Genomic DNA, 24699 nt, shown 5'->3' on the forward strand with positions numbered 1-24699 from the left:
TCATAATTAATGGCTTTGGTTGAATGTCAACTCACCAATGGCCTATGAAATTCCATTTTTGCCCCTCACCAATTTTTTTAATTATTTTCTAATTTTTTTATTTTTAATAACTTTTAACTGTTTTCCAATTTTTATATTTTTAACTATATTTCAATTTTTTCTCCCAAATTCAGTTGCTTCTACATTGCCGTTGTGGAAGATTAAGGTATCGTTTGACCCGGCTTTTCTCCAACTTCTCTACATTTTTAAGGAGAAGTTAGGCCAAACACAATATCAATTAATTACTTACTAAAAAAAGTATTTTTTTATTGCATAAAATTGAATGGAATGAGCTTTGGCCAAAAGTTGTTGAATGTTACTTTAAAAAACTACTTCTCGACAATTTATTTCACAAGCACCTCTTTTCAACTCACGCTGGGAACCTTTTCTTTTATTTTTTAATATTATATTTCAATATGTTTTTTTCTTTCATTTAACTTTATTTTATTTTATTTTTTTGAACCGCTCCATTTAATTTTTTTAGGAGGTTCCATTTAAATTTGATTATCTTTTTTTCAAAGGAATTTTATTATCTTTTTATCACTTATATATTTAATTTCAATATCGTTTAATCATCACAACCTCACAAATATTTTTATTCACGCTGTCATTTAATGACACCAAATATTTTTATTTTCTTTCTTCAACCTCCCAAATATATACACACTCACATTAACGTTTAGAGTAATATTTTATGTCCGTTTGTCTGTTGTTTTATTACGCTGATGCATATAATTTTTTTTAGTGTTGCTTGGTCGAGTGCTACCTCACTGATTGTTTTTAACTATTTTCAATTTTTATATTTTTAAACTTTTTTAAATATTTTCCATTTTTTATTTTTAACTATTTTTCAATTTTTTCTCCCAAATTCAGTTGCTTCTACACTGCCGTTGTGGGAGATTAAGATACCGTTTGACCCGGGTTTTTTTTTCAACTTCTCTACATTTTTAAGGAGAAGTTAGGCCAAATACAATATCAATTAAGTACTTACTAAAAAAGGTACTTTTTTTAATGCATAAAATTGAATGGAATGAGCTTTGGCCAAAAGTTGTTGAACGCTACTTCAAAAAACTACTTCTCAACAATTTATTTCATAAGAATCTCTCTTCAATTCACGTTGGGAACCTTCTTTTATTTTTTAGGCTTAATTGCATGTTTGGTCCCTTATGTTTATTTTAGTTTTCAAGTTGGTCCCTTACGCTTTGAAAGTTTCAAGTTGGTCCCTTACGTTTTAAAAGTTTCAAGTTGGTCCAAAACGTTGCTCATGTTGGAATAAGTTAGTCCCTTGTGTTTATTTTAGTTTTCAAGTTGGTCCCTTATGTTTATGTTAGTTTTCAAGTTGGTCCCTTATGTTTTGGACCGACTTGAAAACTAAAATAAACATAAGGGACTAACTTGAAACTTTCAAAACGTAAGGGACCAACTTGAAAACTTTTAAAACGTAAGGGACCAACTTGAAACTTTCAAAACGTAAGGGACCAACTTGAAAACTAAAATAAACATAAGGGACCAAACATGCAATTAAGCCTATTTTTTAATATTATATTCCAATGCTTTTTGTCCTCCATTTAATTTTTTTTTTGAACCGTTCCATTTAATTTTATTACCTTTTTTCAAAGGAATTTTATTATATTTTTTTATCACTTATATATTTAATTTCAATATCGTTTAATCATCACAACCTCACAAATATTTTTATTTACACTGTCATTTAATGATACCAAATATTTTTATTTTCTTTCTTCAACCTTGCAAATATATATACACACACACACACACACACATTAGCGCTTAGAGTAATACTTTATGTGTGTCTTTTTTTTGTTACGCTAATGCGTATATTATTTTTTTGCGTTGCATAATGCGTACGATTATTTTTATAAAATTTTTATTTTAATTAAAAGTAAAATTGTAGATGTCTTTTCTTCAAAAAATGTCTAGATACCTAAAAAAGTTATACTTATATATATATATATATATATATATATATATATATATATATATATATATTGTAACAAACTATGTAACAAATATAATATCATATAATATATCTCTTTCCATGACACCAACAATGTAACAAATATAATATCATATAATATAATATAAATTCTTATATTTATGAAAGACACCAAAAGTATGGTATTCTTATAACAAAATTTGTTATAGAGTATAATTGAAATAGAAAAAATCAATTATTTTGATATTATTTATGTTATTATTTCAGACTCCTTAAATTGTTTCTCCTATTCAAATACACCCTCCGGTCACTATTATAAGGAAAATTTTGTATTTTAGATTCATTCAATTAATGTTGTATATGGTTTTTATTATATACCACATACATCATTTAATGAATGAATCTAAAATGCAAAGTTTTGCTTATAATAGTGACCGGAGGGTGTATTTAACAAGTCATTTATATGATGATACAAATTTGTACTCATGTTACACAAAATAAACGTTATTGAGTAAATATAGTATTTGGAAAAAAAATTACATTTTTAGCCTTCAGAAAATATTTTAAACATTTTTTTATTTATTATGTTAATTCATAATAAATTCAAAGTTTTGTCCTCGTGAGCTTAGCTCAGTTAATAGGAACAATGCATAAATATATGCCAAGTCCGGGGTTCGAACCCCGAACACCATAAAAAAAATCAATGTTTGTACAATATTTTCCCAAACAACATTTAACTTAAAATTGGCTTTAAAACTAAAAAGCCAAAGAAACCAAACAACTTTAACTTTTTAAACCTTGGCCAAACAGTATCTAAGTTTAGTTGGGAACACTGTTTCACTTTCTTTTTCATAAGAGGTCATTTTCTTCCTTTTTTCATGGATCTGAGACCATGCATGACTTGAGTTGACTGATTTTTATGGCTTGAGGGGTTCATTTTTCGACACTGTTTTAGTTTTTGCTTCATCATAGGTGGTTTTCTTCCTTTTTTTTGTTGTTTTTTTTCAATTGTTAGTGGATTATGTACCAGAAATTGTTATGTTGCATGACTGCAGAAAAATCTTCCTTTTGTTATGTGGAGTATAGTAGAGGTCATGATAATTGAATTTTAGCTCATGGTAAGGTTTTGACACAATTGTAGTTTTAGCTTCTGGTATTGTAGTTGATTTTTTTTTTTATGCATGTGGGTTATTTTAGTTTTTGTGAGTAATCCTAAAGCTGTAACAGTTTTTATATTTGGTTTATTCTTTCCTATATCATTGAGCCGTACGAAAGTTGATTGGTGTAAATTTGTTTTGGTCATATCATTAAGGTCCAGAAAGTTGATGATACAGAAATTTGTGCATTTAAGATCAGGTTATTTGATGATACAAAATTGATCACATAGAAATATGTTAGCTTCTTTCAATATCAGAATGAACAAAGGGAATAAAATTAAATGATGTATTATTGTATTTTTATATAGGACTTTCAATGTCAAGGGATTATGACTACATTAAGGATCTCAAAAATGATTTGGACATTTGGAAAATAGGATTTGGAGTGCTGGTTCTTGGATTGTGACTGATAGTAATGAGAATCAACATATGAAGCTCATTATTTGTGATGCAAAGGTTAGATGAGTTAGTTAAGATTTATTGTAATTTCTTTTATAATTTATCAATGTTACTTATTAGTGTACATTTTGATTTATTTATATTTTTTGGTTTCTTTCTCGGATTTAGGGTGATCGAGTTCATGTAATAACTCGATATAGAGAATTGAAGCATTGTAAGGCTTTGATCGAGGCAAATAAGACTTATACTTTGTATAATTGTCATGTGTTTGATAATGACATTGTGTTTAATCCCTTTAAGGTTGTTTTTGGTTCTGGTACAAAGGTACAGAAGGATGACAAGTTAACTAACGTTCTTACTCATGAACTTCGCTTTAAGTCATTTAAGGAAATTCAAGATGGAAAATTTAAAACTGACGTTTTATATGGTATAGTTATGTGCTTTAATTTATTTCTGTGTTTTCTCCGATTATAATGTTCTTATAGATGTAATTTTTTTTAAGAAATCATCGGGCTTCTTCATGAGATTGTTAAGACAACGCCAATTGAGACTGGAAAAAAAACCGTGTACGAACATTGTGTTGAAAGATAAAAGGTATTATTTTCTAATTTGCCAACATCAGATGATAGGATTTTGTATAAGTTTGATAAAGACCTGAAAGATGTCTTTCCTTATGCAGTGGGAATATGGTTGATGTAACACTATGGGAAAAATACTCTGTAGTTTTATCATTTACCATCCATTTACCTTGAGTTCTTTGCTTCCATTTTGTAGTCAATGGCAACCCAAATATATGTAACAATTGGTCAGGTTCGAAGCTGCTCATCAACCTACATCATCCGGTTGTTGAGAAGTCTAAGACTTAGTAAGTTTGCATTATGATTTCACAATACAGTGTTAGAGTAACTTATTATTTCACAATCTGATTTGATTGTTTTTTGACCATGTTTCTTGAATTGTTGTTGTGACTTTAACACTTCTCAAGCTCATAGTCAAAGCTTCAGTCAGAACTTAATTCAGAGTTCGGCTTATTCTCAACGTACTTCGTACAACAATTTTTCCAATCTGTCTCAAGTTAGGCCAATTGCTGAATTTATAAACTTAGTCAAGGTCTGTTTTTTTTTTATGCACAAACATGTTTTGAGTTTTTTTACGCACAAATTTAAAATACATATTGCATTATTCTTTATTTCAGGTGCATAATTTGTGTTAGGATACATGCTTTGCATCACTATTTGAAGAACAACTAAATTCAATCCTAACCAGTTTGGATGGTATTATGAGAGTTACACCAAATGTTCGAAGACATCAATGTCAAATGGTGCTAGCTATAGATGCACATGCAGGAGTGATGCTTAATTTCCATTTGTTTCAACAATGTTAATTGGTCAACGGACTACATATAATCCACATGCATGCATTTATCTAGACTTTATAGGAAGATAATAGGAAGACAAATTAGAAGTCATGGTATATTTTCTTTAGCTTAAAATCAGTTATGTTACCTTCATTTTATAAATTATATGTAACTATATTTGCATACATCATATCCATGTTAATATGCATTAGACTAATATTGCAGTTATTTCCATGTTTAGCATTTCCCAAACGAGGTGTCAAGAACAATTCTGAAAGGAAAGCGCATAACAACAACTCTCATTGATGACCAGACACAGAAAAAGTATAAGTGTTGCCTCATTACTGCGCGAAAGAGCAAGCTACGAAAAATACTTGGGTGGGCAGTGATTCAATTTCTGCAGAGAACATGTGATGGAAGAAGGTGGTAAGCTCATCTTTGATCTCGAAAAGTCACTGAAGAACTTGCACGTTCGAGTTGTTCCAAAGTAGATCTTTGCAACTGAACTATTTGAACTTCTACTATTTTGGCGTATCACTTTGGACTGTAATCGTAAACTATCTTGACTTTGGGATGTCATTTGTTCTTTTCATTTTATCTGATGTAAATATTGACAAAAATCCCTTTTTGGTTAGTCTATGACACTTGCAGTCTCTTTTATAAACCTAACTATTATGTAACGTTAATCTGCACATTGTTGGTTCCTTCATTGGTTCCAATTAGTATCATATTAATTAGGGTCATGTTAACTTGTGCCCTTAGGGCACATGTTAAACAACTTAAATAGAACAATTTTGCATAGGAAAACACAATATAACAACTTTTAAGAAGTTGAATGCACGTCTTTTGATATGTGTATTTCTATAATGAGTATCTTAACATGTGCCTTGAGGGCACAAGTTAACATTAGCCTATTAATTATAATGTTGTTTTCATAATCTCCTGAACAAAATAGAACATGCTCTTTTCCTACAACAAATCTTTATAATGCTTTGGTAAATGTTTTAGAAATGTACATATAGCTGAGAATTGTGCAAGATGCTTGCTTGATTTTCACATTTATGAACGGCAACAATTTCTTAGAAAGATGCAGCTCTTTCTCTTAATTTGCTCATTTCTCCTTTATGACAAAGCTTTTTTTAAAAAAATACAGTATTCCAGCGTCCATTTTACATCTATAGTCCTTGAAACATTTTGACAAATATTTCTAATGTTTGTGCAATATTCCTTAATTTGATCATTTTTTCTTTGAAACAAATTTTTTACAAGATACATTATTGAACCCGTGCGAAGCACGAGTTTGTAACTAGTTTGTAATAAAAAGGTAAAATAATACTACTGAAAATCCTCTTTAAAAAAAAATACTACTGAAAATCCTATCAAAAATAAAATAAAATACTGCTGAAAAAACATAAATACTACTGAAAATCCTATCAAAAATAAAAGAGTCAGGATCCGTTGACATCAGGTGTCAACGACGGATTCGTTGACACCAAATCGCATCCATTGATTTGGTTTAATCTAGAGGCCGTTAATTACTCCTTTGAAAGTGCATGGTGATACCAACTTAATTTTCGCACCTTAGTACTTCTTTTTTACGAAACCTTCAATTGTCTGGGAATGTGATGTGATTGACTGCAGTCAATATAATAATACAGTCACACAGTTAAATTAACTGCAGCCATTGGATCAAAGCAATGCTTCAGATTCACTTCACTCAAAAACCACAACACAGCAAATCCCATCTGTCAAAAATCAGTGTTGGTGTCGTTTGGGCAATTACTGTTTCATGAGAGCAGGAAGTAATAAGCTTGGGTAGTGGAAGGCAAGGATTTTTTTAGCAAGAGGAAGAAAAAGTTCCAATAGAATTTTGACTGCCCAGTCCATTTTGGGTTGCACGGCTCCATCTGTTGCAGTTGTTGGAGAAATAGAAGGGATGGAGGGAGAAGAGAAGGGATTTTGATTCTGTGTGTGTTGTTAGAGAGGATGATAGTAAATGACAACCCTTTGATGAATTGAACGGTTTGATTTTAGCCGGCTGCAGTGACTGCGTGTTTTTGCGACTGCAGTCAATCGCGGTCCAATTGTCTGTGTTCATCGCTCTCTCCCGTTGCTTCCCCATCAATGGATCCAGGTAGCATAATTAAACCAATTTCTCAAATTTCAATTTCTCAAATATCATATAATATCATATTCAGGTAGCTCCTTTATGATAGAGGATTGGGAGCGATTCAACTAATTTCAATTAGGCATTTCCGGAAATTTGTTTTACATGATTTTTATATAATATCAAATTCTCATGGAGGTCCAATCAAAATCTTCCATGATTCACTTCTTTTTTCTGTTGACGTTTGATTCACTCACTACCTTTCTTCCAATGAGAAAAGATTAAAAAAAATTGATATATGAAAAATTCCATCCAATTGTTATTGATTTCATAAATTCAATTAATTGAATATTATATAATTTCACAGCAAACAAACTTTAGGCAGTTCGTAAATTCAATAAAAAATCTGAGAATAACAAAGCTTCGATGAACTAATGGCCTGAAGATTCCTTCAAATTAAGTTTTAGTGAATAAAAACAAGGCTAAAATGCACTTTTGACCCCTTAAGTTTGGCCCCGTAGCAATTTTGGCCCCCTATTAAAAAAAACCACTTTCCAGCACCCAACTTCACCCCCTTTTGCAACTCATTGGACCCCTTTGATTTTGACCGAGTCAAAGTTCAAGTGGCCAATCAATGGACGCCACGTGGCCAATTTCTGAATTAAAAATAAAAAAATGCCACATATTTTGGAAAGAAATTAAATAATTAAAATAAAATTAAAAAAACATCCAAAAATTAAAAAAAAACTAAAAACTAAAAAATTTAAAAAAAAAACCCAAATTCAGAAATAAAGTCCACACGTGAAATGACAATTTTACCCCTGTCTTCATCTTCTTCTCATTACCTCTTCTTGCTGGTTCTGCAACTCTCCTCTCTTCTCCCATTAACTCTAACAATCACATAAATTGGAAAGATAAAATAAAAAGGGATGGATTTTAAATTAATCCAATCTCATAAATTCATTTATAAAAAATTTCATCAATCAAAAGCCACAATAATGCAGCCCCAAACACGCACAACAGCTTAAAAAAAATGAGAAATGTGTCTGGCTGTAAACCCTATGTCATACCCCAAATTTTGACCACTTTGCTCTGTTTTTACCTATTTTTGTCCGTATTGTAAAACGGCTCAATTTCTCTTCTTTTCGCTTTAACGAGTGAAAACCTTTCTCAGTCGTTGTTTAATCATTCAAAGTTTGTGATCTTGCAAGTAAAATTTTGTCCAGTTGAAATTGCTTTATTTGTCATTTCGGGCATTTTAAATTTTTACGCGTGCTTTTAAAATATTTAAAGTCTTTTATTCATTTCCTTAATTTCCTTTTGTCCGCATGATTAAACCGTTTAAAAAGTTTTGTTCGTGTTTTAAAACACCGCAAGTTTTAGTCGTCTCAGTCGAGATTTCGACAGCTTTAAATTTTATTACTTTTTTTATTATTATTACTTTTATCTTATTTTACAACTCTATTTTCTTTTATTCCATTTTTATGTCATTTTTATCAACAATTTGTTTTGTCTTAAGTCCACTTGTTACATTGTTATTGGTCCAAAGAGCATCCAAAGCATTTTCTTTCTCTCCAAGTTTCATTAAGGGTAGTTTAGTCTTTAGTCTATTCATCCTTTTTTAACCTAGTTTTGGCTATAAATAGGCTCCCAATCATTGATGAAAGGGGGCTGGCACTGAATTCCACAAACACAACCAAAAGCGGCAGCCTCAACAGATGGATCAAACTTTTTTTTCCTTCCAATTTCTCATGAACACTCAAGAATACCAACGTTTTTTTTCAGATTCATGAACACTCTTTCACGTCAATAGGCTTTCATTCCAATTCAAACAACCAAAACATCATCATCTAAGTCACGACAACACCATAGCCATTTCGAAAATCAGGCCTGCATAATCAAATTATTTCAAATCGAAGTAGACAAACAGTAAGCATAAACCGAACTGTTTCAAGCTCGTTTCAGCAACACAACACCAATTTTGTGAAAGAACAGAATCAAAGAGGAAGAGCAGCTTCGGATCCAACACTGTCCAGTATCTCAAACCGTCACTAGAAACGAAAATCAATTTCAAAATCACGAGGAACAATTTTCGAACAAGCAACAACATGAAACAATGACAGATCAAGCAAGATCCAAACTCAAGTCAGGTTCGTGAGTACGAAAATGCGAAGAAAGGAAGCAGCGCAGTGGCTCGTGAAACTCAAAGGCAGAAGAAGCTTTGAAGTTTTCCTATTCCAAGAAGTTTATTCTCCGATTCAAGCCAAGGTAATTCGTTATTCAGAGCTATTTTCGTTATAGTACAAAGTTTTGTTCCGAAAATACATGTGTAGATCTAGGCTTTTTGATTGCTTATTTTCGAAAACTAATATCGGATCCGAGAAGAGGAGAGTAAGACGGTGCGTTCGATGTAAAAAAATTTCAAAAACCAATCTCCGGCACGGCGGCTCTCCGGCCGACCACCGTGCCGGAGCACCTCCGGCCGCCACCTATTCTTCTTCTCCGATCGGCTCTTAGTTGCAGAGGAGATGGAATATTTTGTGGTAAGAAAGAAGTTGTTGTGATTAAAATGTTTTTAAAACCAACAATCTTTTTTTTATATACTCTCATGCCAAACCTGGTTCGGTCCATGACCCATACCCATCCAGAATCCAAACCGATCCAGGCCCATCTGTGCTGGTTTAGGGCCTGTCTTTGCTTGCTGATTGTTTTCACTGATTGCTGGTACACCCACAAAACTGCTCACTGCACCCCTGTTTCTGTGTATTTTCTTGCATGTGTGAACTATTTTAAATTCGTGCATTCTCTAACACTTCAATCATTTATGTTGAAAACACATGATGCTTTTTTTAATATGGTTTAGCGACTTACAATTTTATCTTCATGCATATTCCTAATACTTTTATATCAAGGTTTTATATATAATTAGTCTTTCGCATACAAGGCCTTTATGCCTCTTTGTGTCTATTTCATTCTAGGTGCTGTAGCACTTCATTCCATGCATATTCTCAATAACTTCATATCATGTTTTTAACATATAATTAGTCTTTTGCATACAAGGCCTTTATGCCTCTTTGTATCTGTTTCATCCTAAGTGTCGTAGCACTTCATTCCATGCATATTCTCAATAACTTCATATCATGTTTTTATGCATAGTTGACTTTTACACACAAGGCCTTCATGCCTCTTTTGATTTATGATCTAGTAGTCTGCTGCATTTCGCTTTTTGCATCATCTATAATATTGCATTATGCATCTTGTAGTTAATTTTGCCTAATGTTTGTTTTAAAAACTTGTTTCTCACGTTTTTTTTCTCTATACACCTAATATCATGCATTTTTTTACTTCTTTAGTGTATTGGGCTCAAAAATCATTTAATGCATCATAAATCTTTTACTCTATAACACCTTGTGTTAGCCTTGCTTTAATATTTCAATATTTACTTCATACACTTCCTTGATATTTCAACATCATGCATTATTGTTAATTTATATATTGGCTTTAAAACCATTTTATGCACCTTTTGGTTGTGGTTTCATCAAACATTCTAACAACCTAGCTTTAAAATTCAACTCTAGTTCCATGCATTTCAAATTTTTCACTCCATGATATCTCTTGTCAGTTTTCGCTTTAAATCTTTCAATTTCTATTTTGTGCATCGCTTTAAAATTTTAACATCATGCATTTAAGTCTCTTATTATCTTGTTATAGCTTGATTGCTTTAAATGCTAGTATAATCTTTTGTTTTTTTCTTGCAATTTATTTAAATTCCATGATATTAGTGTGTATAACTAGGAAATGGATGTATATTTTTACCATTGGTTTGTAGCTTGGCAAAGAGGCCATAGAATGTATCTAGGAATTTTTGTAATAATGTAGGTAACACAAGCACCGACACTAGCACCGACACTACACCATTTTATTCGCGCTCGCTTTAATTTTTCACGTCGTTACGCTAGCTTATCGTTAATTTAGTAAAACCTTTTTACTTCAAAAATCAAATAAGCAAAAGTCAAATTATTTTCTTAATAAACCTTGGATCCAAATCCAAGTGATTTTCCCTTTATTTTCTTAATCAAATTCCTAATTGAACCTTAACTAAACTTAGACTAAATTTCTCAAATAAAATGAAACAACCTCACTCCTATTTTCTTTCTAGAGCCTTGAGGCCCCTCAATCCCCTTCTTAAAAACCATTTTCAAAAATAATTAAAATCAACCTAACCCACAAAAAAATAATTTTTATAAGAGGGAACTACGACGGTTTTGATCCCTTTTAAGGGTACGTAGGCAGAGGCTTTAATCCTTTCAAATCGATTAAATAAAAATAACCAAAACTCCCACTTCTTCTCCCTCCATTCTTTCACTTCAACTTTAAACAACAAATTTTCAAATAAAAATAAAGTTAGAAAGAGGTTCTCACGGAGTACCGTGAACGACGCGGGTGCCTAACACCTTCCCGAATCGTAACCGACCCCCGGATCAAAAAAGGGTTTTTCAATCTCTTTTTCCCTTCCCAAGAATAAAATCGAGCAAGTCCGGTAGATTGAAGGTTCAATTCCAATCAATGGATTGACACCCGAAAATCTTGGTCTACACCCTACAGTGTATTCTTCATGTTCCTCTTGAAGCAACACTTACAAAACCAAATCCAAGCTCAGCCCGATTCAACAATCCCATTCGACATCACTTCCGAACCCGAAGAATCCGTCGCTATTTTGTAAAGAACCCGAAGAAAAACTTTAAACCCAACACCCTCCGCAGCGAATTCAACCATGGAAGAAACTTCCGCCTATAGTTACGGCGGCGCTACAACTCTAAACTTCGAATTCAAAATCACTCACGAACAATCGAAGCCGGAGTGTGTATGGGTATGCACAGTAGATTCTTTTTGGTATTGAGATATGCTGCTTTTCGATTCTGGTTAGGTTTTACGGCGGCGACGGAAAATGGTTTGAAGATGAGGACTGGAAAGCCATGGTTTGAAGATGAGGACTGGAAAATATTGTGAAGGGGATGAAGGATGATGATAAATATGTGAATTTGGGTTTTTTTTTTTTAATTTTTGAGTTTTTTTTTAATTTTTGGGTGTTTTTTTAATTTTATTTTAATTATTTAATTTCTTTCCAAAATATGTGGCATTTTTTTTATTTTTAATTCAGAAATTGGCCACGTAGCGTCCATTGATTGGCCACTTGAACTTTGACTCGGTCAAAATCAAAGGGGCCAATGAGTTGCAAAAGGGGGTGAAGTTGGGGGGCTGGAAAGTGGTTTTTTTTAATAGGGGGCCAAAATTGCTACGGGGCCAAACTTAGGGGGCCAAAACTGCATTTTAGCCTAAAAACAAGAGTATGTGATCAAAATCCAGTATGCTTGCGCAGATGTGAGTTGATTTAGTAAACAATTATAAGCCTTAGATTTTAAAAAATAGACGGTTGAGATTTGGTGTCAACGAATCCGTTAACACCTGGTGTCAACGGATCCTGACTCAAAATAAAATACTGCTGAAAATGTTTAGGTCGCTTCGGCATTTTTTTTATTTCACTAACACCTTTGATAAATAATACTCCCTCCGGTCCTTATTATAAGAAAATTTTCAAAAAATTTTTTGGTCCTATTTATAAGAAAATGTCACAAGTTTTAAGGTGTAGTTATTGCATAAAAGACTTTTATATCCTTCATTTAATGTTTGTCTTTTTAATATTGGTGAATGTACTTAATGGTTCACAACTTTCTATAGGGATATATTTGTAAAATTATTTAAAAAGTTGCAACAATTAATGATTGTATTAGTTTTTGCGTTTTTTGGTTTTTCTTCTTATATTAAGGACCGGAGGGAGTATTAGTTATATTATAATGTTTTAAATGATAGCAAATAGCTTTTTTAAATAAAAAAAAATATTTAGCTATATTGATTTAAAAATCAATTGTACCGATACATGTTGAATTGTGAAAATGTACCATAGGAATTTTGAAGTTAGTATGCTAATAATTAGATGCAAATAAAGCATTGTTAATTTTTGGGTTTCACGTTCTCTTAACCTTCGACCAGCTGTAAGGATAGTAATGCAAAGTGGGTAGCTTCCCTTTTGATTTTGCAGCTTCGAAATTGAATGGCCCTGCAAATATTCATAAGCATATGCACAAATTATCAATTATACATTTATTCAAGGTGAAGAAAGAACCGAGAGAACAATCAAAGTGTTATATTTTTTTGGGTTAATTATGTTTTTGGTCCCTACAAAATTGCGACCTTGTAAGTTTAGTCCTTACTTAATTTTAATAGCATTTTTAATCCCTACAAAAAATTTCTGCACTCAATATTATTCCTTACTCAATCCAAATTTGTTTAATTTATGCTTAAACTCTTAAATTTTTCAACAATTTTTTACAGACGTGCTAAGAACGTTATTAAAAGGTCCTCTGAAAAAAATATTGCAAAAATTTGATTTCTACGTCCATATTTTTGTTACTTATATCTTAAACTTTTGTCGTTTTAAAAAATTCATATTTAATTTATTTCATGTTAAAAAATTATAGATTTTAGTAAATGAACCTTTCATAGTGTTCTAAACTTGTATAAAAAGAATCGTTAAAAAATTTAAGAGTTTAAAGATAATTAAACAAAATTTATTTTAGCAGGGACTAAAATTATAAGTAATTTTTTTTTGTAGGGATTAAAAATGCTATTAAAATTAAGTAAGGACTAAACTTACAAGGTCGCAATTTTGTAGGGACCAAAAACATAATTAACCCTATTTTTTTCTTTGCTAATGTACTATCAATGTTTCTCACTTACTCCCGCCGTCTCTGTATGTAAGCATAACTTGTTTGAACTAATGTTTGAAGAAGTTGGAAAATTTGAAGGAGAAGAATTAGCTAGCATACCATGTTCATAAACAAAACCATCGAAGCTTGAACAACCAGGTCCACCATTCAGCCATAGAACAACTGGATCCTTACTTGGATTTCTTTCTGAACAGATTCTTCCCACTCTCGGCATTTCCATCAATACTTATATATCTGAAAATAATTAATCCCATCAAATTAAAATATATTTGATTTTTGATTCATGAAATTAAAATATAATGTGTTACACACCCTGAGTAATGGTTGGAGAGGAATTTTCCGGAAAAACCAGGGAGGTGTGTGATGAGAGATCCTTGAGGGGCAGCTTCAACAAAGAGAACCAACAAAAGCATGCAGAGTGGTACTAGTAGTAACTTGTTCATTATTTCTAGCTTTGTTCTTCACTCTGCAAATTTCACTGTGTTGTCAAGATGTACAAATGTACAATTGATGAAGTAAAGCATAGGAAACACACATATATAAATAAAGGTGGTGAGACATGGATGGAAGAATCGTGAGTAATTTATCAACAATCGAAAAAAATTAGTCACATGAATAAATTTGGAGAAAATCTTGTGTGGTCCTGGTCCACACAAGTTCTCTTTGGTCACACAAAGAGAAAAAAGAGAAGAGAGAGAAGAGAGAAGAGAGAGAAAATGGAGAAGAGAGAAGAGAAGAGAGAGAAGGAAAAAACTTGTGTGTGTGACCAAACCAAAATTCCTTAGTCCTGGTCCACACAAGTGTTTCTCATAAATTTGCAAGTGGTACCCATATAACTTGTCTTTTCTTTACTTTTGTAACTAAAATACAATCGCACATACAAACAAAGATTTCTCATTTTTTAAGCTTTTTATCATTTCGTGAGAATAGATCTTTAACATTCCACTTTCGAGTTCATACTATTTTATTCTTTACTTTCATTGTTTCCGGAAAAAGAATAAAATTATGACTCTAGAAGTTGCAAATGGGGGGGACTTGACATTACCATCATAGCTTTTGATTTGTGTTATCAAAATAGTTAATGGGCACGATATGACGCAACTCAAACTTGGCTTCAAGTTGTGAGAGTAGACGAGGGGGGCAATTTACCTTCTACCCTTTAAATCTAAAAACATTCCTTTTCTAATATTTTTTTTAACACTATATGTGGAGTGGATCATATTTGTACTCTACAAATTATTATCTTTTGACAAAACTCTACAAATTATTTGAAGTACCTCCTCTCCAAAAATAAAAAAATTATAATATATAATCTTTGCTTATTTCAATTATAATATTATACTCTTTTCATTTTAAATTGAGTGTCATTTTGACGAAAAAAAAATCAAAATGAATATTATTTTAATATTAATTTTTTATTTCAATTATACCTGCTAATTATCCTAGTTGTTAAAACCCGATGGTTTGCTTGTGAGGATATTTTACATGGAATTCTTGGTTCGAATTTGGGTCACCAATCTCTTCTTCATCGTGTGTGTTTTTCATTTGAGTACATGTAGCATATATCAAAAATATAAATATAATCTCTGTGAGCTTAACTCAATTGGTAAGGATATTGCATATTATATGCATGAGTCGGGGTTCGAACCCCGTACACTCCACTTCTCCACAATTAAATTGTGTGAGCTCTAGCCACTAGACTACAAAATAAAAAATATAGTACGCTCTAACTACTAACGCATTTTTTAAAGATCATTCTACCCCACTTTATATTTGTGATCGTGTAAAATACACCAATTGAGGATAAATAGACTACAAAATAAAAAATATAGTACGCTCTAACTACTAACGCATTTTTTAAAGATCATTCTACCCCACTTTATATTTGTGATCGTGTAAAATACACCAATTGAGGATAAATATATTTGGTAAAATTGTTGTATTCTCTTTCTAATACTTGTTCCATTTGTTTATTATGCATGTAAAAAATTTAAATAACATTCATTTTAAAACATTGTGAGTAGTAAGTTTTTAACGCTCCCCTTAATATTTTGGAGAAGATCTGCCACTACTTCAGGGTAAACATGTTAAAAAAATTAACTACAAGAGAAGTTGCATCATTGATCGAGCTATGAACAACAACTAAAGAGATTAGTACCTTTATTGATGTGATACTAGTGACCGATGAATACTTATCAGATAAACATATATTTTCTCTGTCCGTAACATTTGGCTACAGGGAGAGCCAAATATATCACAAATATAAAGTGGGGTAGAATGATCTTTAAACTAGAGGGGTTGTTTGTGATGTTTAATGAAAACTTAAGGAGACCAATGTAATTTTCCATAAAAATTAAAATTAAATGAACAATACCTTATCCATAGAAAAAAGAAGCATGAAAAAGAGGAAAAAGAAGAGGCTGATGTTTGTCTACGTATCTGGTTTGTAATTGTAATCCCAAACAACACACTATCCTCCACGGAATGGGGAGACATGAATCTGACACCCGCACTTTCTTGTTCTTGTTCTCTCGCCGCTACTTCTTCTCTTTCCTCCGCTGCACTCCACCGCAACAATACATCCAACATAGTAGTACGTACATGCACACCCTTCACCTTCCGTCATCACCACCACCACCACTCTTCTTCATTGCGAGGTAACATATATATATAGTTTCATTCTCTCTCTCTTACACATGCACACTGATACATAGAAAGTTTTTAGTATATTGTGCAGTTGAATATTGATATATGTTATGTGTTTTGCAGTTGCCAATGATGCTGATAGGACCGAACTATCATCTGATACCACAGCTGAAAAATCATATTCAGATGTTGCTGATAAAATGGTTGATAGTATGAACTTTGGTGAGCTATGTAATGAGTTTGAGTGCAACAGTAGTCCCTCGGTTGAATCCACTGCAAGACAACTTGCTCGTGATATATTTGAGCTAAGGAGTGGGAATCGAGCACTTGGAACCTATGCTGTTTCTGTCACTTACAAGGTATTTATTTGTCTTTAATGCTTTTCCTTTGGACTTTATATCTTTTATGTTATGCATGTTTATGATGTTTTTTATTGTTTGCAGGATCCTATCAGGAGTTTTAGTGGACGTGAAAAGTATAAGAGACCTCTATGGGCTATCACTGCACTTGAAAACCCATCTGTGGTGAGTTTAAATTATGTAGTTTCTTCTCCTAAGGAAGCAACTAGTCTATGAAGCAATAGGGATTATGTGATTTCCCTTTTGATCAATGCTTGAGTAGATAGAAAAATGTTGAAACTTGAAGTGCTTAAGTTTTTCCTTTTTAATTTGATGGGCTAGAAATACATCATCTCAGTGATGTCAGATAGCGGTGCTATAGCACTGTAGTATATAGTGGAATTTGAACAATTTGCTAAATTGCCAGTGTTTTGCAGTATGTTATATAGTACAAAATGTTGTCAAATAACGGCTAAGCGGCGTTATAGCACTAGAATTTTAACAACCAGCTATCTTCCGCTATTCGTGATTGACGACATTAACATCTGTGTGCTTACTACTTACTAGTGTCTATCTTATACCACTGATCAATTTCATGTCTTTGATTTCAAAACTCATTTCCTTCTTAGATATTCCATCGATTCCTTTAAAAACTTCCATTTGAGGTAACTGTTTAAGAAGTGTAGAAGTTATTAAACATGTTTCAACAAATTTCAATATATTTGAGTGGATTTTTAATTGAAATATTCCATGTTTTATTTCACCATTCTATTAGATTTCACTTTCAATTATTAATATTAAAAATTAAATTTGACAAAAGGAAGGTAGGATTGTTATGAAATTTGTTTTGTTTGGTTAACAGACTGTGCAGGAAATGACTATGCTGTCAACAAGTGTTTTAAGTATCAAATGGACAGTTAGAGGGAAGCCTAAATCTGTTCTAGCTGGTGTAGGAGGAGATCTCATACTTAGAGTTACTTCCAAATTTACACTTAACCAAATTAGTGGACAAGTCATTCAGCATGAAGAATTATGGGACTTATCATCTTCACCTGCTAGTGCTCAGGCATTTTTCTGGTCATCGCGTGTTCTGTTTGCTACGGTTGAATCTGTGAAAGATTTGGCTGATAGTGCGAAGAATTTGAGTGCTAATTTTTCACCCAAGAAAGAAGAGAACTCTGATATTTATCCAGATCCTTCTGGTGATCCAACCAAGGTGAGTTCTCTTATCTAGAAGAATCTTAAACTTGTGGCTTCATCATCTTATCTTTTATAAGGTATTTTGCTTACTTTTTCGATAAACAACCTAATTAAACACTCATAGTAGAAGCGCTTATCTTTTTTTTGAATGGCAAAAATATATAATATATACGATGAAGTATCAGAATGCACCAAAAATGCCGCCAAAACAGCAATAAAAAAACACAACAAAATACTCCTGAGGGCCAACTCACACCCCAACAAAGGACACAGAGCTACCCAGAAACACCAAAAAGAGAAAACACCCGGAAGGACAAAACAATAACACTTGCAGGGAAGAAGATAGAGAGAGACATCTCGAGGGGAGGACGGACAAAGGGAGGCAAAGAACCCACCCCCACCACGCAGACAGCCTCAGGCTCGACTCCACCACAAAACCTTACCGATTCCAGCACAGGACGGGCTCCACTGAAGGCAAGCCTCCAGAAAAGATTATATCATTCCGGAAAGTCCAATTGGTCCAAATAACAGCATGCCTAACTAAAAGCAACTCTAATCTAACTCTCTTCCCCGACCCTAAGCCCAGGAAACTCAGAAACTGTTGGGCTAGGCCTAGGGGAAACACATACACCCAACCCAGCCACCCAGAGAGCTGATACCAGCCGGTAAGAGTAGATGTGCAAAAGATAAACAGAAGCGTGGATCAAATAAGTTTTTATGTATAAACTATTTCTATAACAAAAGATAAAATGAAGTCAAATTGTTTTCATATAACCTATAGGTTGTTTTCATAAACTGTCCCGGATAGCTTATTGAAAATAAGCTGAAAACAACTTATGGGCATGTCATAAGCTGTTTTCATAAGCTCTCTCAAGTATTCTCGCAAGGGATTATGCTAGTAGATAAACTCAAATAGATCCAATCTTCTAGTTTATTTCTTTACATTTTTTTACCATTATTACATGATGGTATGAATGCTTTGTAATAAAGATAATCGTAGAAAATTGTTCATGATTGTATTATTCATTTATTTGGACATAGCTAACTTCTTTTCATGACTTAATTGTTGGTTTGTGATTTTATTCAGTTCTTCCAGAGGGACGACGGCTTTCAACAAGATGTACTCCAGATTGCACTACTCCTGGCAGTTATATATTTTGTGGTACAAGTTCTGAGGATAACTTTGTAAAAAGCATGTCTGCCTTATTGTGATCTGCATTTTACATCTCTTTATTCATGAATATATCTATCTGTGTAATGTGTAATTATCAGCATATAATCATAACGTTGTTTTTCAAAGTTATAATGAAATGTATGTTCTAACTGTGTATAAATTGAGAAGCTTTTATGACTTTGTTTAGGACTGAAAGCTAAAAATTGTTATTCTGCAATCATAATTCATAAACTTAGCTGTATGTGAATAGCTTATATATTGTCATTGTGTGCAAACAGTTTTCAGCTTATTTTTACAAGCTCCATCAAATAGCGAAGTTCATAAGTTGTTTTAGAGTACGGGGAGTTTGCTTTTTATTTTCTCTTTGATCGTAGAAATAGCTTATATATATAAACTCTATATGCTAAGCCCTTACTAAATAAGTTGTTTATTCAAACGTCTGCAATCAATTGAAGGAATTATTTTCATTTTAGTAGCATGTTGTTGCCTACCTAAAGTTTCCTGGCTTAAGGAGAAATCTTCAATTGAATGACTTGTTCATTTTCAAGAATTATCCTGGTCTATCTTAATTATCAATTCTGCATAATATCCTTGGTAAGTATCTTGAATCTCCTGGTCTTGATCTTAATTATCCATTTATAATTGCTATAAATCCTAATAAAACCCATAGTTGTCCATTTGCACTTTTTTTTTTCTTCTAATGACATTGCATTAAAATGAAACCAAACAAAAAGTAGCTAAAAATAACTTTGAAGTTTTGCTCACCTCTTTCTCAGTTATATCTCACTCTATATGAGAAATGGTTAAAAATATATGCACAAAGCACAACATTCAAAGAATTATGTTACAACAAAATGAAATAAATGCCACCTCTCATATAAATTAGTCATTTAAGTGCTTAACATGGCAATAAGCAACAAAAAGAATGTCAATATTCTTCCAATTAACACTGTGGAAGCTGAAGAAAGATCATGTGCTCCCACTGTATATACAGATCCACTCTTTTCATCCTTCACTTTAATGCTGGAAGAGCCTAAAGAATCAAGAAGAAAATGCAACACATCAGTATCAGCACATTTAAGTCTAAAAGCCAATAATATAAGAGTCATAAGTGAAATTTGAAACAAATTAAGCCTAAGTTTAGAGTGAATCGACATTTTAGCCCTAAAAATTGTAGGGTCGGCTAATTTTGTCAATAAAATAAAAAAAAAATCTAAATAATTGAAGACATTATAAGTTTAATGTCACATAAGTCCTAATTTAGTCTTAGAATTGTTCTGAAGAGACTAATGTGATCGAAGATTTTCAATTTCGGGAATCATTTTGAAATTTAGTTGATTTCAGGGATCAAATTGTCCGGCCCTTGCAATTTAGGAACTAAATAGACATATCACTTCTATTTTGGCCAAACTCTTTTAAGTTAGTTGACCTTTCTTTCTCTAATTCATGAATCTCAAACATTTATGCAAATGAATTGTGGACTGTGGATGGATAAATACATAAAAAAAACAGGAACAAAGATGGGCTAAAGAAAGATTAAACATTATTCCTAATGAGGAGTAATAACAGAAACAACCATAGGTGATATGATTGGAAATTGGAACAACCTTGGATATGTAACATTTTAGTAAGTAAATAAATAAGCAGGGAACTCACAATTGAAATCGGTCCATCCAATGACCATGTTTTCAAGATCATATACAACTAGTTTGTTTGACAGCACCAAATCTGCAATTGGAAATATATTGATGTTAATAAATGATGTAGTCATTCCAAAATGATTAAAATTATAAATTTAAAACTAGCACTAGTTAAGTCATGTGTTATATTTTATTCAACATCTTATGTATAGGGTACAAACACAACTATGTGGAGATTCTCAACTTAACATAAAATACATCAGAAACAGTTAAGAGGGTCAAAATGAACAAATCATGCCTTATACTAACTCTATCCTAGAGGTAAGAATAAATTATAGTTGAAATAATTTCAAACTTTACCTCCGAGAAGAATCAGGTCTCTTCCTTCCTTAGTCTGTGTATTACTTTTCTGCCAGCCGATACAATAAATATCTTCCTGGAGTACAATGAAGAGAAAAAGAATATCAGGAAACAGTTATTTTTTTTAACACCTGAAACAAATATCTGAAATCCTAGTTTTTGAAATAAAAAGTAGCATTATATAAAACAAATCTCTTGTAAAACTATCCAGATAAATTCTCATGTTCGGTATATGAATTCACGCAGCGGTTTGAAATTATGAGTGTAACTTTCATATAAAAATAAATTTTATTTCCGTTTGAATAATTATCTAGCATCCACAAAGTTTCTCAAAATCAGAAGCTAGGTACAAATGCAAATCATGCGATCAAGTTCGTACTCACTTTATACAGGAACAGGTAGTCATGCGGATGAACTGTCAGAGAAAGCCCCTCAAAGTGAAACTTGACAACTGGAAATCCTTCATCAAACCTGCACATTACACAGTAGATGTAGTCAATTTAACAATAATGACATCGGAAAAGAAAAACGATTGACACAAATTAATATTGATACATGATACTTATTTCAAAAGAAAATAGGACTGCAAAATGTATTTTGTACATGAAGTAAAACACAGTTACAAAGATAAGTATCGTACTTGTCAGAATAATGAAAACAAGTAAATTGGTCCTCAACAATCATTAATTTCAATCCAGGTTGCCGACTCAAAACCTATCACAATGAACAATCATTCATGAACATTCAAGTGGAAAAAATTGATTCACTTAACTCTGAAGTGACACTTACCTTTGGTAATAACTGATTGTAAATCGAAAGCGGAAGATAAGCCAAGGTTGTACCACTATCTATTATTGTTCCTCTTCCATTTCCAGAATCAAATAAATCTAAAGGGAGCATAATAGGTTCCCCGTCAACCTCCATGTCCTTCAAAACCACATTGTAGTGTGCCCTGAAAGTGAAACAAATTGCTATCATCAAACAACGGAACAGATTGAATACCCTGGCTACAGATAACATGGCATGGGACTAAAAAGCTAAGATTCTGCACATACATTCTTGGTACCAATGGAGTAGTATTAAATTTTGGCTCCATGACTTGCCCTATGGAAAATATTCCTCCTCCATGGTGACTATCAAGGCAGTGTGAAAATATTCTTTTCACCTTTCCAGAAGCAGCAAGCTGTGAAAGCACAGAAGAATTTGCTTGTCCAAAACCAATTATTCCATCAAGGGCTTCGTCAGAATTCGAACTCAATGACCCAGATTGTTTAGCACCGCACCTGTCATCAAGTGAATATTCAGAAAGACATATAAAACTAAGGTGGTATGAAGAAAAAGAAACGATAAAACTAAGGTTAGGAAAGGAAGATGGTTTCAAACGTTCAATATTCACTGAGTAATCTATCTAGTATCTACGTGTATCTGTGTGTGTGATGTAAGCAATAGAAATCACACTCACCCAAAAATCACACTGCTATTGTCTGGTTTGCTATGGAGATTACCACTAACTTCGTCGAACGTAAGGGAATCATTCACAAAGGATCCGGAGGTTGTACTTCCATCTCCATAAGTTATGCTGTATGGACAGGACATGTCTTGCTTGCATCCAGAAATTGGACCAGCATATGTGTCAGTGCAGAAACTGTCACCACAAGGAACCGCATTTGAAGTTTTCGAGCCGTTAGGGTCATAGAGGGTTAAATCCATCTGCAACATGATAATTAAAGCAGCAACTCTCAATATTCTTATATTTCAACCAGAAAGCATGAATATTTGATAATTAAAGCAGCAACTCTCAATATTCTTATATTTCAACCAGAAAGCATGAATATTAAAGAAGTTTAGTTTAGATACATACACCAAGACCGCTCTTCTTGGGACATGCTGTGCAGCCTGCACAATTCACCCAAAGAATGTCACTTCCTGTGTCAACTTGTACATAGAAGTCCTTAGCAGGAGAGCCAAGCCCTACTTTGGTATAATACAACCTAACCGAATGAAACCAACAACATTGATTAAGCATCCACATGAAAATGCTGATAAATGATAAATTTATCTTCGTTATCATACTATATAATTTGCAGCAGAAACAGACATAAAAGAATTTAACCAAACGAATCACCAATTTCATTTTATTTTTTTGGGCAGGAAACCACCCTAATTAGAGTCTTTTGCACCCTGGTGGCTCCACAGTGTATCCCCCACAAGCTTTGCTACTTTAGACCGGTTATAGGACTAATCTCTCTTTGGTGCTTAGGCCATAACTTAAAGTTTGCGAGGATCAAACTTTGGTCTTCCCTCAAAAAGCTCGGTGCTGGTTAACCAACTGAGCCACACCCATTGGATAATGAATCACCAATTGAATCCTTCAAATTATAGGGTCGCTGAAACTAAAAAAATTCCAATACGATCCTCTAAATTTAAAATCATCGAATACATTCTCCTGTCCCTCCGCTTCACAAAAATTACAAGAATAATATTGACTAATTCAAAAAACTAATGTGGTTGAATTTTTTTACTTTTTGTAATAATTTTAGAATTTGATTAATACCAATAATCATAGAAATTCATCAGGATTAAAACAATGATTAACTCAAATTGGAATTGAAAACTAGTAAATAATAAAATAAAGAAAAGGGAAGAAAGAAAAGCAAAACAAACCCAGTTGAAGAAGGAAGACCATTGCCACCAAGAGGAACATCAATAGCAGCAAGAAATCTACCACGTCTCCTATCATCATGAGCTTTGATAGCATCTAAACTCCGATGAGGTCCTTTGAATTTACGTTGAACAGGGAAAACCAAATTAGCATTGGAAGCATCAACAAACAACAACATCAAAATAAGAATGAACCCTCTAACACGATCCATTATTTTATAAACGTAGCTTCAATCAAAAGCTACAAAAGAGAAAGGAAAATTGAAGAAATGATGGATGAGAGTCTAGTTCATTGCCCGACCCAATTGATAGAGAAATAAAAGGGTCGGTGAAGAGAAGAATAGAGGGAAAGAAGAAGAAGGAAAAAGAGAAGAAAAGGAAGAAAGACAAAAGAAAGAATAGAGAGAGATTAACGAGGAAGAGAGAGAAGAGGGAATTTCGCGGTTTCAACGGCAAACTATAATGTGGTTTCTTTTTTATTAGAAAATAATAATATAAATAGATAAAACACGCTGAAATTAGTTAACAACGTTTTATTGTTGTCTTGCCGTCCTTTGTTTCGCTTCATTCACTTTGTTCCTTCCGTTTGTTTCATGTCATGTTCCATTGCTTCCCCCCCTTCCTTGTTTTATTCATACAACTTGGTTTCATGCAATTTAATATTAATAAATGACTCCTCAAAAAATATATAAATAAATTAGTTTAATTGTCTTGTAAAAAAATGAGTTTAATTATTTTACACTTTTGGAGTAAATAAATTTTTTTACACCATCATTGTCAATCACAACAATTCATATATGTGACTTTATAAGCAATTATGATTAAAACCAAACGTGATTAATGATTCAACGGTTATGAGTGATTTTGTCGATGTAT

At 32.7% G+C, this 24699-nt stretch overlaps 2 protein-coding genes across 2 annotated transcripts; one reads left to right on the forward strand and one right to left on the reverse strand.

Moving 5' to 3' along the window:
- Positions 1-16233: 16233 nt before the first annotated feature.
- LOC146908907 (transmembrane protein, putative (DUF2358)) lies at positions 16234-19322 on the forward strand. The gene is made up of 5 exons (XM_085726031.1): positions 16234-16461; positions 16574-16809; positions 16894-16974; positions 17651-18004; positions 19076-19322. The coding sequence occupies exons 1-5, from the start codon at positions 16299-16301 to the stop codon at positions 19175-19177; spliced, it is 936 nt and encodes a 311-aa protein (XP_085582157.1). The 5' UTR covers positions 16234-16298; the 3' UTR covers positions 19178-19322.
- A 576-nt stretch (positions 19323-19898) lies between these two features.
- Positions 19899-24304, reverse strand: LOC146908908 (aspartic proteinase 36-like). The gene is made up of 10 exons (XM_085726030.1): positions 23827-24304; positions 23024-23153; positions 22625-22872; positions 22218-22445; positions 21952-22114; positions 21803-21876; positions 21546-21633; positions 21163-21238; positions 20819-20890; positions 19899-20195 (listed from the first exon to the last, which is right to left on the reverse strand). Exons 1-10 carry the CDS (start codon positions 24033-24035, stop codon positions 20053-20055), a joined length of 1431 nt encoding a protein of 476 aa, XP_085582156.1. The 5' UTR covers positions 24036-24304; the 3' UTR covers positions 19899-20052.
- Positions 24305-24699: the final 395 nt, after the last annotated feature.

Source organism: Medicago sativa, chromosome 7 (genome assembly GCF_051527215.1).
Source record: "Medicago sativa cultivar Bolivia chromosome 7, Bolivia_mono, whole genome shotgun sequence".
In the NCBI taxonomy this organism is placed as follows: Eukaryota; Viridiplantae; Streptophyta; class Magnoliopsida; order Fabales; family Fabaceae; genus Medicago; species Medicago sativa.